The following is a 14,246-nucleotide window of genomic DNA, read 5'->3' on the forward strand; positions in this document are numbered from 1 at the left end:
GCGAGGAGGTCGAAGTACTCGTATATAAGGGGCGCTCTTTCCGTTTGTTTTCCATACAGGTCGATGTTTACCCAACACACAAGGCCTGTTGATTGGATTTTTTTTTCTTACGTCATTAATTTTGGTTGAGCGGGTCACAAACAGGACTCGAATGTCGTGTCATTGTTCGACTCTTGTTCAATCGATGCTTCACTGATTAAGCGCGAGTTGTATGTAAGCACTGCGAGACTCTAGGTTACACCTGTCGTCACGCCGCTTCGGTGGCGCTGCTGTCGGCGCATGCGCAAATGCTTCACTTCACGCGAATCTGGTTCCTGCGCAGTGCCTGGTGTGGGCATACGCGGGCTCGTTTGTGAACATCATTTTTCTCTGTACCTACGTCTGCCGGCGCTGCGCCGTTCCCGTCCAGTTGTAAACAGTGGCGTCAGGGTCACGCGAAGGTGTCGAAGAATCGGCCCTGATTTAGCTGCAGGATGGATATCTCTCGGCTTCCGTTGCCCGAGAGAAACACTCGATAAGGTCGTGCGACACATCGGACAGCTACCCTCTTTACCCATGGATAAAGCCCAGCGTCGTCTCGGCGCCAGCTGGAGGGCGAATTAAACCGCCGTGTTGTCTGAATAATTAAAGAGAAAAAAAAAAGTTCTTGATTTGTTAGCTTGTTAGGCACGTATACGGCGGCTTTGCTAAACACTTGGTCTGTCGTTGTATTACATGCATCGATTTTGTTTTAATCGTTGCGTATTTATGTAAAACCTCCCAAGCTCCGAGATGCGTTTTTATTCCTTCTACATACTCTGTGTTGCAGGTTAAGAAAAGCTGATTGAGCTCTTTTCGCAAAAACCCCTCGACTCTTTCCACTTTAGCAGAGCGAACGTTGGAGGACTCGCTCGCTAAAGTGGAGAGGGTGGAGGGGTTTGCGGGGAGGTGCTTGTGCTTTTCTTGCGTGCATAAGGCGGGGTGAAGTCAGGGTGTCATGATTTCCCGCATTCGTGAGAATCAGGATTCTCGCGTTAGGCCTCGCGGTACGAGTCATAACTTGGTCAACCTGTCCCCCGCTTGTCACACACAAACGAGGAAGACAGTGTGTGTTTCTGGGCCGATTACGCGTGTCCGCGTTATCGGTTCATGCTTACCGACGTGTTTCTTAGTCGGTAGAAATCAGATAGGTCAGTGACCTACTTAAAACGCTCGTGTGCTCCGTTTTCCCTTACGATGAACCGCAGTGGGACGCCACGAGCCATCCCAGCCAATCCAGCACTCTGCGTGTATCACGTGATTGCACTCCCTGTGCATCACCGTAAATCACGTGAACATCGCTGAAGATCACGTGACATCTACACGGCATTGAATTAGCGTTGATGGCTCGTAGCGTTTGCTTCAGTCCGCCGTCGGGTGAAACGGATTTCGTTTAACTACTCTCTCCACGGGCAGTTGGTGCTTACGCTATTTTCTCGCAAAATTTTGCGGACGGTGGTCACGTGATGAACGTCACATGAGCACCCCCATGGTGGCAACCAACAACGTGATGGTCTTACGCCCGTGTTATGTTTTCTTTATCAGTCTTCGTGACGCTCTAGACGTAGAAAGCAAACAATACAAGTTAAAAAGATGAAAGACGTTTACAACATTTTGTAACGCCGAATTGGAGCGCAGCTCTTGAGGAGAAGGAGGGGAGAGCATACCCCCTCTCCCTCCTCCATCAAGCTCCTTCCCCTCCTCCTCGCCCTCTTCCTTCCTTCTCCCCCTCGTCTTCATCCCCCTCCTTCTCCTCCTCCTCCTCCGCGCGTGGTGCATTATGGGACATTTCCCATAATGCACCGCGCGGTTACGCCGACGCCGACGGCGACGCCGCTCAAGCCGGAAACGGGCGCCTAAGAGCTGCGCCGCTGCGCTCTAATAAAAGAAGATCAAGGTTCTTTTCTGAGCCGCGCGATTGGACGAGAGCAGTATGACGCGTCTGCTGAACGAGATTGAAAAACAGAAGAGGAAAGTGCAGAAATAGAATATCTCGCCTCGGAATTTGGCTAAACCTGAGCCGGTTGAGTCTGGCTAGCGTCGGCGGGAATTGAAGCGGCTCGACGTGCATCCTGTTGCCGCCCGTCGTAAACAGACAGCATGCCGATGCCTGGCGTCAGACAGCGGTTCCTGACGCGAGATGCCTTTTGTTATTCGCACACAGGTATAGGGAGGCTTTCGAGCCACGCCCTCGGACGTGTATCGACTGTCCTCCGGAGCTAAGAACAAATGCGCCCGAACCTTGTCGTTCTCGACCCGGTGTGCTTTCTTTGTTCTTCAGGCAAAACGAGATTGGTTTCTTTGCATGTGTTCAGGGGCGTACCCACGCAGGAATACCTTTTCTCAACTCGGGAGAGTGACGCTAAATTCCTCTAGCTAGAAGATTGCGTGTTACACTTTTGTGTTGCACTTTTTGGGAGGCTTTATTTATTAATTATTTTGGATGTAACGCTAGCCTTGCAGGTATTTTGTATAAAAAACAATTCGGCGTGCTTGGGAGCTTTTGCTGCCCCCGATACAGTGGCTTATGACGTTTCAACCGCTTTCGGTCATTTCTGAACGTTTTCGTGTGTCTGTCACGTGACGATAACCCGGGAAGGGTCTGTATACGTCGCAAAATCAACAAGTACGTTATATTCCGTTTCATCTTTTGGTGTACACTATACAGCAGAGGGTCACGTGATTCAAATTTCCCAGCGCTGGGTTGGCTGCAGATGACTACAATCATCCGCCGTGGTCCATCTACGAGAATGGCGCAGCGGCGCCCTCCTTCAAGGCCGCCTTCCGGAACCCGACCACTCGAGCTTCGGGTGCCGGAAGTTTCGCCGAGTCGCGCTCCAACGCGTCTCGGAGCGAGGGCGTCGGTCGAGTGAACGGAGAACGTCGGAGCTGGGCGTTGCCGCGTCGAGAGATGCCCCCCGAGAAACAATGAAAGGGCGCTTCCAGCGTAAAACATTCCAGCTACCCGTACTACGAGGCGAGGAGGCTGCAGCCGGCTAACGGACGCCAGGTTTTGCGCTCTGTCTTCCGCTAATAGCTTCTTTTTTTTTTTTTTTACCGTGGCCGTTTCGACGCGAGCGGCCGGCGCGCAGTGACCTGCAGTCAGAAGTGCGTTCTGCTTGCAGACGACGCTCCGAGCCATCGAAGCTATGCCCAACTATGCCCGACAATCTGAGGGAGAGGAGGAAACGAGAGCGCGTGGGGACGTCATTAACGCTGAGCTCTGGTGGGACCGATTAGTGGGTAGACCTAAAGCTGTAGCTGCCTTTGCTCCACTGCACTCGCCGAACGCGTGAGAACGCGAAACGCCGGCGTCCGGTGTTTGGCGTTCGCGTTCGAACTCGTACAGCGAGTGCGCCTGAGAGAAAGATAGCTAGCTTTGGGTCTACTCATTAATCATTCCAATTCACGGCGCTCGATTGGCTGGGTTTGCTCGTAGCGTCCGCTGCGTTTTATATGCATGTTTGCGCATAGAGCTGACACACACACACACACACCTTTGACCATACCAATAGCTGCTTTCTGCGCGCTGCCATCTTTGTCTGCTGAGCTGTACATTGAACGCGTTCAGGGCGTGCGCAGTATAGCTCTTTTTGGCCGAGTGTCGTACGCCGCGCACGCGCTTACAGCGAGGTGACTCGGCATCTTTCATTTGGGGTGGTGAGCGCTGGAAAAGTGTACTATTGTATTACCTTTTGGCTTCAGTATAGGAAGATTCTGCCAAACTCTCCACAACCATATCTTTATTGTCTGACTTTCTAATAATTCCTCCCAAAACACTGGAAGATGTAGACTACAACGTAAACTGTTGGATGTAAAAAAGAAAAGAAGAGGCTCGTGTAGATTAATTTACGGTCATAAAATGCCTCGAGACGTAAAAACAAACGTAATGTTCGGGAACGGAAGTACTTGCAAAAGCACCGCGAGGTGGCGCCTAAGAATCCAGCGAATGAGTGTGTCTTTTGCAAATGATGATAATGAAACGCGCAATATACAAAACAATCGAGGTAGAAAAATTGCAAGTTAAAAATATAAGAAAAAAATCTCCACAATGGCCACTTTGTCAGCTGCGCCTTTGTTTACAGCGCCACCTGTGGCGCGTGACGATAACATTCCTCCTCCTGCTCTCTTAATCGCTACCTTTGTGCTGCTTTGTCCGCTCAATAAGGCGTAAAGACTGTTAATACTCCGTTGTTGCGCTGGTTTCCCTAGCAACCGTGCCTTGCAGGAAGAGGAAAATGTTTCGTTCTGACTCGAGTTGAGCAAACACCATTCGCGTCATCGCGTGCCGAAATCGGTCTCGTTTTTCCGCGAGGCGGTAGCGGCGCGCTTGAGTGCCTCACCGGCTCGCTTTCTTCCCGCGGCGCATGTAGCCGTATTTTTAGAGACTAATTGCTCCGCTGCTGGCGTGAAAGCGCGGGCCTATAACGCAAGGCGGCCTTGAGCTTTCGCCTCAACACCTCTACACAGCCGGGCCGTGGCGTCCGTGTACGTGATAGCTAAGCACCGATCCTGATTGCTTTCGCATCTCTTCTGGCAGCAGCTTTGTCCCCGCGGCTGCCAGTACCAAATGTGCTTTCAGTGCTTTGTAGGTCGTGACTAGTGATGTCGCGAACTTTTCTCGAGCCTGGTTCGCCGAACTTCCGGCAAGTTTCGACGATGTTCGACTCTTGAACGGTAAAGGCCCTCTGAACGAACTCATTTAAAGAAATCGGCACTTCGACTCGCAATTTCGACTTTGCGCGTGCCCATCGGCGCGTGCTAGTTTGCCGATTCTTTAACTTAGGGTCATTTGCTGTTCAAAGGGTCGAAGGTTCGGCTAGTCTGTGGAACGTCAGACAAAACCGGGGTTGTAAAACAGCGGTATTACCCAACTTCCAAAAGAATGTCAAATTTGGGGTGAAAGAAATATGCGGTATAGTTTATTTTATATTTTACAAAAATGATCACCGGCGTTTCGCGCAATGTAAAACGATATAAAGGACGTCAGCTTGTTCCGCGGATTCGAACAATAGTCGAACCTCGATCGAACTTTCGTCGAACCTCCGCAGCTCGGCGACATCCCTGTGTATACGTCGTGACGTCTTCGTCCCCCCGTCCAAGCGCCGAAAATAAAAGTAATGGCCGGTAATTACCCCCACTGTGTGCGCGCAGCCGATGGAGTCACGACATGATCGATCCTGCGATAATTACTTGTGTAACTTTCTACTCGGGGGGGTTTCAGGTACGGATATAGTTGTTTCTAGGGTGCCTAGTGTACAGAGAGTTCCCAACCGCTCGCTTGAAGTCTCGTGCGCGAGAATTCGCGACGCATGCGCACTTGCGACCAGTCATCGCAGGAGGCGTCCGCCATTACATTGCGAGTGCTGTCCGTGGCTCGAGTTGGCCCCTCTCTTACATATAGAGGCTCTCTAGAAGTGGCCCGCGGAAAGCGCACAGCGCCGTCGCAGAAGCAAGCGGAAGGCTATTTTCTCCGGAGTGATGATTACGCGGACACGACTGCGCGATTCGAGTGCCGCCACGTAAGTCCATTGTGACAACGACACACTTTGCTCGTCGTTAGGGCGCGCATGGGCGGAGCCGCCGTCTTTTGTGCTGTCTGCCATTTCGGCACTTTCCGAGTTCGCTTACGAGAGTTTAAAGGTTTTGATGGGATGTTTTCAAGGTCTGTTTCTTGGATCTACCGTCATGTTTATAGTCGGCGTCGGGAATGTCGCAAGTTTACGGAAAATCACGTTTTTTTAGCGTCGGGCGCCTTAAAAAAGAAATGCGTAAGAAAAAAAAAACAATAAAACTATATTCTAAGGTTTGGCAAATATAGGCAGCGAAGTGATATGGGTGCGCATGGCCTATCGTTGAGACAAATGAGATGACTGTTACTTAACGTCTCCTGACTTTCGACAAATGATCGCTAACTCTCTCTATATATATATACATATCTGTTTTGTTTTTTCTCGTAAAGTCAAAATACTGTAAAACCCTTTATTTTCGCGGCCGCTATTTTTCGCGAATCGGTTACAGATGACATAATCGCGACCACTAAATTTCGCGAATTCCAGACGCCTGCATTGAAAATCTCAAGGACCGAAATTTTCGCGCGCCCTTAAATTTCCCGAATTCTTCAATTCGTGAAATTCGCGAAAATTGAGGGCTCGCGAACATTAAGGGTTCCTCGGAATGTGAGTGACACTCACGTCACAAACCTGCAAGGGAAAAAAATTATTAAGCAGCATTATTTTGCATAAGTACAACGTGTCACCAAAAAAAAAAAAAAAAAAAAATTTTTTTTTTTTTTTTAATTGAAAAAGGCATTGCCGAACTCTCATTCTCCGCCCAAAGGTAGCGCAAGAGGTCACAACCAGATGCCAAAGTTTCAGCCCGATCTGATACCTTATTCAAAAGTTATAAGTGATTTTCTGAAAATTTCAGTGGAAAAATGTAGCCCATTTTTGCCCGTTTTCGGTTTCTGGTGTTGTAGAGCCCCATGTATTCGAAAACTCCGTCGGCCGCCATTTTCCCATTGAAATTTTCGGGAAATCACTTATAACTTTTGAACAAGGTATGGGATCGGGATGAAACTTTGGCATCTGGTTGTGACCTCTAGCGCTACCTTTGGGCGGAGAATGAGCGTTCGGCGATGCTTAATTTATTTGTGCGGAAAAAAAAAACAACAACAAAAAACTTGTACATTTTTTTGGGGGGTCACACCTTGTAGATCTTGCATTTTGCAGCTCAGCCTAGCCACTTGCGAAATTTACTGCGACGTACTCCGTGTTCTTGGCGTTGACGTCGCATGATTCATTCTTTACTGGCTCCGGACTACAATTTCCCCGTGTCTGAGGAAAATACGTAGACGAGCGGGGCTTTGGACGTCCGTCCGCTCGTGAGCGGGATTTTAGCTTTCTTTGCTGCGGAAAAAGTGTGGAAATATACGTTTCTTTTTTAATCCTTCCTCGGGAAGTTCCCTGATTATATTCCACGGGGTTCAGGGGCACAGAAATATATCATGAGGGAAACATGAAAAAAAAGATGATGAGCTTTCGAGTGCAGCCAGGGTGTCGGGTCCCTCGGCCTCGCCTTGCGATTATTTTGGTGAACCTTGCGACTCACTGATGTACGAATTCAACCGTGTGACCAACAACTTGCGTTGCAGCACCGAGCAGTGAGCAAAACTGTATAGAAGAATCACTCCTATAGATAACATTTCCTTAAAACACCCAAGAAACTGTAAACTTACACTAGCTCGCCTTCGCGCGCCATCACTGTGTAAACACCTATGGATATCCCGGACGACTTCATCCGTTCTTGAAGAGGTGTCACAGTGTATGTTCGGTAAAATTGTTCCCTCAGCTCGGGGAAAGACAGACGCATTAGCTTCATAAACAGCGAGGTGCAGAACACGAATATGCCTACTTAAACCTGCATCTCGTGTGTCGCCTGTCGACGCTTCCCCGGCTTCTAATCAGCGCATGCGATCGGGACTGGTAACAGATTTAAATGCGTACATCTAAATGACATGGTCGCCTTTTATCCTCCGCAAGTGTGATTGCTTGGTGTTGGCCCACGCTATCATTCTCCGTTGACGCCCTGGCAATAGGGAAAGGAAACGCTCCCAAAGTGCCGACGACGTTGTACCCGATACCATGTATCGGGTACAACGATGGCCTACAAAGTGAGTCGATTTGTATCCAAAATAATTGCGACGGTAATAGATGATAGCCTTAATTTTGTCTCTGGGCTCGTGGCAGGCGGGGTGCTTGCCTGTGTCGTCACGATAGTTTTGGTAGTCGTATCGCCCCACGTACGCATTGCCTGTTTCGTTTTATTTCGAAATGATTAGCCATGTCGGAGAGGCTCTTAGCTCACTCCCTTTCGTACACAGATGCATGCAAACAAAGGTGCAAACAAACGCGCACTCGGATCGACACACACCTTTTTTTCTGTTGTAGATGAAAACATTGACGGCTGGTAGAATTTTACTGGTATTTACCTGCCGCATTTGGGTGTTTCGTAAGATTATTATCCTTCGAATTCGGTGGTGTTTTTTCGCTCTTCAATTTTTACCACAAATTTGTCTGTTTGTTTTTCTGGGAAAAAAGAAAAGGGGGGGATTTTGTGTATTTTCGGTATTTGACAAAAAGTCGGCGCTTGTTGGGGAATATGGTGAGGGACTGCCGTGGATTGCCCAACCTCCATGAAACGTGAGCCTGACCCGATTACTTGGAAAACGTCCTTGTGCTGTTAATGATAAAAAAAATAAAGATAAAAAAAATAAAAGCATCATTTTCGCGATCAGTTCTGTGCGGCCCGGCCCGTGTTTCGGGTCAACGCAAAAAAAAAAAAAAAAAAAAATGCTTTGCAAAAATGTTTTTTTTTCGCGAAGCTTGGGGTCTTCTTTTATTAATGACAGATGCAATTAGCGGTCCTTCAATGTTACCTCTTTTTTTTTTTTTTTTAACTAGCTAGATTTAGAGGGTTACTTTTCGGGTTTTTTTTTCTGCATATGCCGAAAACATGCAGCCTTGAGTATAACATCCTTCAGAACTGGTGGTGGTTGGCTTTGCCATTAGTCCCGAGGGCTACTGGTTCTCATCCACGTACTTCTAAACTCTGAAGTCTATAGAAGCGCGTGAAAGCAGTCTAAAACTTCGAGCCATAGAGTCTGGACTTCTGCAGAGGTGTACTTTCATCTCTTTTTTCTTTTCTTTTTTAGTTATTATCATTGCTGTTTTGGAAGTTGTGAGTGTACCGCTTGCTGTTCACTCATTACTGGTCGTGCATCTGTGACTGAGTGCCTCCGCCTCCTCTGGTCCCTGCAGGTCGCGGATGAAGAAGTCTGCCGCACCGGCGCCTCCTCGAAGTGTGGCCGGTGGCAGCGGCAGCGCCTGTTCCTTCTCCGGCCCGACCACCTCGAGGAGTTCGGCCTGCGTGCAACAGCCCCTGCCGCCGGCCACGGGCAGCGCCATCAACCGCTCGGTCAGCAACGACGACTGCGCCATCGATGACTTGCTCGAGGGCCGCATGGACCTCCGGCTCGTGCTTCCCGACGGCCGGGAGGTGCTCGTCAATGTGGAGCGAAGGTACGCTATCGCTCGCGGGAGTTTGAGGAGCGCTCAAGAACCCATAGCCTAAAGCCACTTAATAAGGTGCGCTTAGAGCGACGGCACCGCCATTTTGGTGTTTAGTGCAGAGCTGGCGCAATCACTGGGTGGCATATGCGAGAACGCTGTGTAGAGCGCGTGCTCGGAACGAGCTCTCATTTGGATGGTGTGGAATGCACGTTGCAAATGAACTGTGGAAGCTCGCCATCGGCACGCGCTCTGCAGTCGCGCACACAGTTATGACCGCCAGTGAATACTCCCCAATTCGGAGCTTTTAGTCGCCAAGATGGCTGAAGGGCCGGGGAAGTGGCTCTAGTATAGGAATTTAAAAGTCGGGTGTCCGGGCTCCGCCATCTTGCTGCTGGCGAGTGTAGATGTGATAGTCAAGCCCTGCTAAGGCGTGCCCACGGTTGCCAGACTGACACGCAAACAAAACGTTTTACACCTGTGGCCAGACTAGCTTTTGAAGCGTGGTTGCTTGCAAACGTGTATAGACATATGCAAGCACAGCCTCTGGGCGCCGCCATCTTCCTGCTGGCGTCTGTAGATTGTTTGATAGTCAAGCACCGCTAAGGCCTAACCACGCTTGCCAGACATCCAAAAAAAGCATTTTCCATTCACATGTGGTCAAACTACTGGACGCCGTCATCTTGCTACTGGCGTCTGTAGATCGACTGATAGCCTTGCTAAGGCGTACCCGCTGTTGCCAGGGTGGCACCCAAAGTATTTTCCAGCCGCCATGGTCAGACTAGCTGTTGAAGCGCGGCTGCTTGCAAACGTGTATACCGATATAAAAACGAAGACGGTGCCGACGACGTACTGGGGCCGGGCTCATGGGCGTGCCTGGTCGGGGGCCCCGTTTTCGCGTTTTTTCCTCTTCGAGAACAACTTTCGCGCACTGTTTTTTTCCTCGTCGTGGCCGACGTTCTGCTACTTGCCTCGATCGGTGCCGGCGGCGGGCGCGCGCGCGCGCGTCCAACACAAGACAACAGTTTTTGACAAAAAACAAAAAAAAGTAAGGGACGTAACAAAAAAGTCAAGTAATGGGCGCTTGGAAAGAAGGCGAAGCAGCGCTTGCCTACATATGGTTCCTTTCCTCTTCGTAGAGTACCGATTGTTTTCTTTGTGTGTGGGGGAGGGGATGACATGCGGAGTGCAGGAGATCGGTGAGGTGCGGTACGTAAAAATTGTCGGGTGTTCTATATGTGAATCTAATGTTAGCTTCGAAGCACGGTGCTACATTTCTTTCACGGAGGACCTAGGCCAGTGGGTGGCGCGCATTCATGGAGTCGTTGTTGGAATTGCGTATTGTGCTGGGTCGTTCAGCGTGAAGAAACACCTTTTAAGCCAGCTCTAAGTGCGATTGTGTGTATTTTGATTGGCGAGCTGGTTGGTAATCGAAGGCTACGTCCCTGTCTCTGTGCTCTGCCAGACGGAGGAGGCAACGAGGAAAATGACAGACAGCGCGCAAACATTTCAGAACTTAGTTTCTGCTCTAATTGGCCGGAGTGGATGTAGTGCTCTAAAATTTAGCCTTCCTCATCGAAACTTAATCTAGCATGAAGTATATTGTTTTTTTTTTGCTATCTTAACCTGATATGTTAGTTTGCTCGAAAAGTTTTGACTGATCGAATTAGAACCTATCATCCCAGTTTCTTAATCAGTATTAATTGATTTCCCAGCAAATCAATGCCAAATCAACTTGTGTGCCCTGCGTACACTTGATGCGTACTCTGACTTGATTTGGTCCACCTTTGCTTCCCTCCTCCGTGGTCTTTCTTGTTGTCCTCCTCGCCCTTTCCCTTTCTTAATGGTTTGATCTCCTCTATGCCCTCAATAAATTCTAAATGTTCATTAAACCCAGAACTGTGTTTTTTTGTTTTGTTTTTGTTTTAGTGTACAACATTTTAGAGAAACAACAATAACCCAAAGAGAATAACAGAAAAAGGGGGAAATCCATATTTAAAATGAAACTGCAAATATACAGGATAATTTACTTTGAAGCAAAACTAAAATAAATAAATGAAACGGGGCTGAAAGACGAGTGCCGTCTTTACCGTGTACTTATCAGACCCGGCGGATATAAGATGAAAGGATAATCTTCGCGGTAAGTTGAGTAATTAACTAAAATGCGTTAATTAACTTTTTGTGATTGGTTTTAGGGGTCATTTGCAATCGCAGTATTGACGACAATTACAGGTAGAGGCCAGACCAGATAAAAGAATTTGAAAAAAAAAAAGTGATAGTTTTTTTTAGATATTAGTTGATGAATAGTCACATTCTTTAGTACGATTTAGGAATTGCGCGCAAAAAGCGCGCCACAAGCCTTGCCCACCAGGACGCTTAAAAGTGTGACGTCGTCGCATCGTCGCTTATGTCGTGTCCGTGCCCAGCAAGGACACGCTGCCGAGATATTGACGGGCGCACCTTTTGCGTGCAATTTTGGAATCGGGTGGAAAACCGTAAACATTTACCAATTAATTTCTAAAAGCATTATTTTTTTTTAAATTTGTCTGGCCTCAAATAGTATTTGCCGTCAACACTGCAATTGCAACATGAGCTATAAAACCAATAATTAAATGTTCATTAACGGATTCTAGTTAATAAGCCTGCTTACCATGACGAGTATCCCCTCATTAATGTCCACCGAGCCTGATAAATACACGGTGAAAACGGAACTCGTCTATCTCTCACCCCCTTTGAAAAAATGAAAAGAAGAAGCATTGGAATTAAAATTATACACCCTGTATGGTTGAGAAAACTATGTTGGGTCAGATTACCGGAGATATGGCTGTTTTAAATCAAGCCTTCATTCAGTTATTTTCAAAAGCCCTTTAACCAAACAAATTTCCTTTCCAGTTTTATAGGGAATAGCACTGAAAACGCCACATTCGCTGCTCTTGTTAATCTTTTCAAATCCAGCGGTTTTGCAAGTCGAAATTATACAAACACTATATTTTTTTTTAACCACAATTACGATATGGTTTTGCATACCATGTGTGTGCATTTGAACAAGTCGACTCAGCATTTCAATTTTGTCATTTGTGGGTTAACAATAAAACAGTGGTGTTTAATTTTAATTCAAACAGATTTATTTTATATATATATATATATATATATATATATAAGTGAAAGATGCGTACTGTCGGAGTTACTAATTCGAAGTTTGACGTTATATATATATAGATATATACCCGTAAGACATACACTAATGCGGTTTCTGCAGCTGGGCTCTACGGCCAGAAGGACATTTTATGGGTGGCTAGTCTTCACGACAAGTCAATTAATTAACTGAAAGTTAACTTCTTGATTAGTGGAAATAAACATATGGTTTTAAATTGAAACTTGCTGAGTATCATCTAAAACCACTGTTGCACGAGTGGTTACTTTGATGCACACCCGCGTTTCCTACGTGCTTCAAGTCATTCTAAATGTGATTGATTTAGTGGTTTTAGATGACGCTCAGGAAGTTTCTAATTGAAACTGTGTGTTTATTTTCAATAATTAAAAAGTTAGTTAAAAATGTAAGTTAATTACCCGACCTATTGTAAAGATTACCCACTCATATAATCTCCCCATGGCCTTATAGTTAACACGCACAAATCGTATTGTGTATCTTTTACGGATTTTTTTTTATAATAAACCTGTTCGAACTAAAATCAAACACCCCGTATACAGCATAATTTATTGCTGTGCATTAATGTTTGCTAGCTTTGTGGATTTTGACGAACCTGTTTGCAAATTGTCCCATGGGCTTGTACAATAATCGTTAACATTATTTGTAAGGCCCACATCTCATGTGTCCCCATGCCTTTAGATCCGCAAAACTCACCTGTGCGTACGCTCACTCTCACCTTTAGAGGTAAGGGTGAACGAGTTTGTGAGCCATGAAAACTTAGTTTCAGTGAGGAGAATGAGTTTGAGCATGGGCATGAATTTGAGTAGGAGGCATACGTTTGAGCAGTGGGCATGAATTTGAGTGAGGTACGTAGGTTTGAGAAGTGGACGTGAATTTCGGGCATGACTTTGAGTGAGATGTATGTAGGGGGACCATATTCCTCAAGGTAGAAAAAGGGGACATCCCAGCCGGGGAGGGGGGGGGGGGGGGGGGGGGGGGTTGTATTAGAGATTGAGGTTGGGAGAAAAAAGTTAATAAAATAACTGCTGTTTCTTCAAAACGTCATCGTATTGCACTAAATTTTACTCTCTAGGTATATTTCCCCCGCCTGAGTTTACGCCGCTTCACGGCGACAGTATGCGGCTGCTGATTGCAAAACTATTAACCTTAACCCAGTTGGCCCCACCGTACAACCAGCAACCCAAGCAAACACAATCCGCCGGAAAGGAAGTCCCATACTATTTAGCTCAGCAAAGTTTCGTCGACAACATTAGCTTTTTTTTTCTGCAGTGTTAATTTTAAACAAAAAATGTAAATATCGCCAAATCCACGACAAAAAAAAATGTTCGAAAAAAAAATGTACGCACACTTTGTGGATTGAACCTGGTGGGTTCAATGCTATGAAGCAGGCACCTTTCCACTAAGCTACACTACCTTTTTTATTTCGCATTTAAGTTCTTTGTAATTTTTCGTTCTATACGAGACCCACCAAGTTTCGCGTCGTGCGCATAGCCATTTACGGTCGAGGTGCACGTGCTAGCTTAACTAATATTTTAAGGTACCGAGGGTCATTTTTGTGAAATATACTTGTAATAAGTAGGCATCGTTTCGGTTTGCTTCAACTCACTTAATGCCAATTTCGAAACTATGCGCTCCTGCGAAAACGGGACATGATTATATATTGGCACAAAAAGACGGGACGGCAGTAGCGGACCTCACAAACGGGAATGTCCCGCCCAAAACGGGACATCTGGTCACCCCAGATATATGTGACTTGTGGGCATGAATTTCAGTGATAGGTGTGAATTTGAGTGATGAATGTGAGTTTGAGCAGTGGGTATGAGTTTGAGTCAGGGCATGAATTTCAGTGATAGGTGTGAGTTTGAGTGGTGAATGTGAGTTTGAGCAGTGGGTATGAGTTTGAGTCAGGGGCATGAGTTTGGGGGATTGGTGCGGGTTTGAGTGAGGGGCATGAGTTTGAGTGACACATGTGAGTTTAGGTGAATTAT

At 46.9% G+C, this 14,246-nt stretch overlaps 1 protein-coding gene across 10 annotated transcripts in view; it reads left to right on the top strand.

The window, feature by feature from the left end:
- The window catches only part of LOC8028024 (protein cordon-bleu), a 129,277-nt gene that overhangs the window by 80,647 nt on the left and 34,384 nt on the right, over window positions 1-14,246 (top strand). For all 10 annotated transcript variants that reach the window (XM_042294361.1, XM_042294358.1, XM_042294360.1 and 7 more), the window contains exon 2: window positions 8,838-9,098. In XM_042294361.1, coding sequence (XP_042150295.1) covers window positions 8,838-9,098 — 261 coding nt within the window. The remainder of the gene's footprint in view (window positions 1-8,837; window positions 9,099-14,246) is intronic.

This window comes from Ixodes scapularis, unplaced genomic scaffold (assembly GCF_016920785.2).
Source record: "Ixodes scapularis isolate PalLabHiFi unplaced genomic scaffold, ASM1692078v2 PGA_scaffold5__190_contigs__length_132052651, whole genome shotgun sequence".
Classification (NCBI taxonomy): Eukaryota; Metazoa; Arthropoda; class Arachnida; order Ixodida; family Ixodidae; genus Ixodes; species Ixodes scapularis.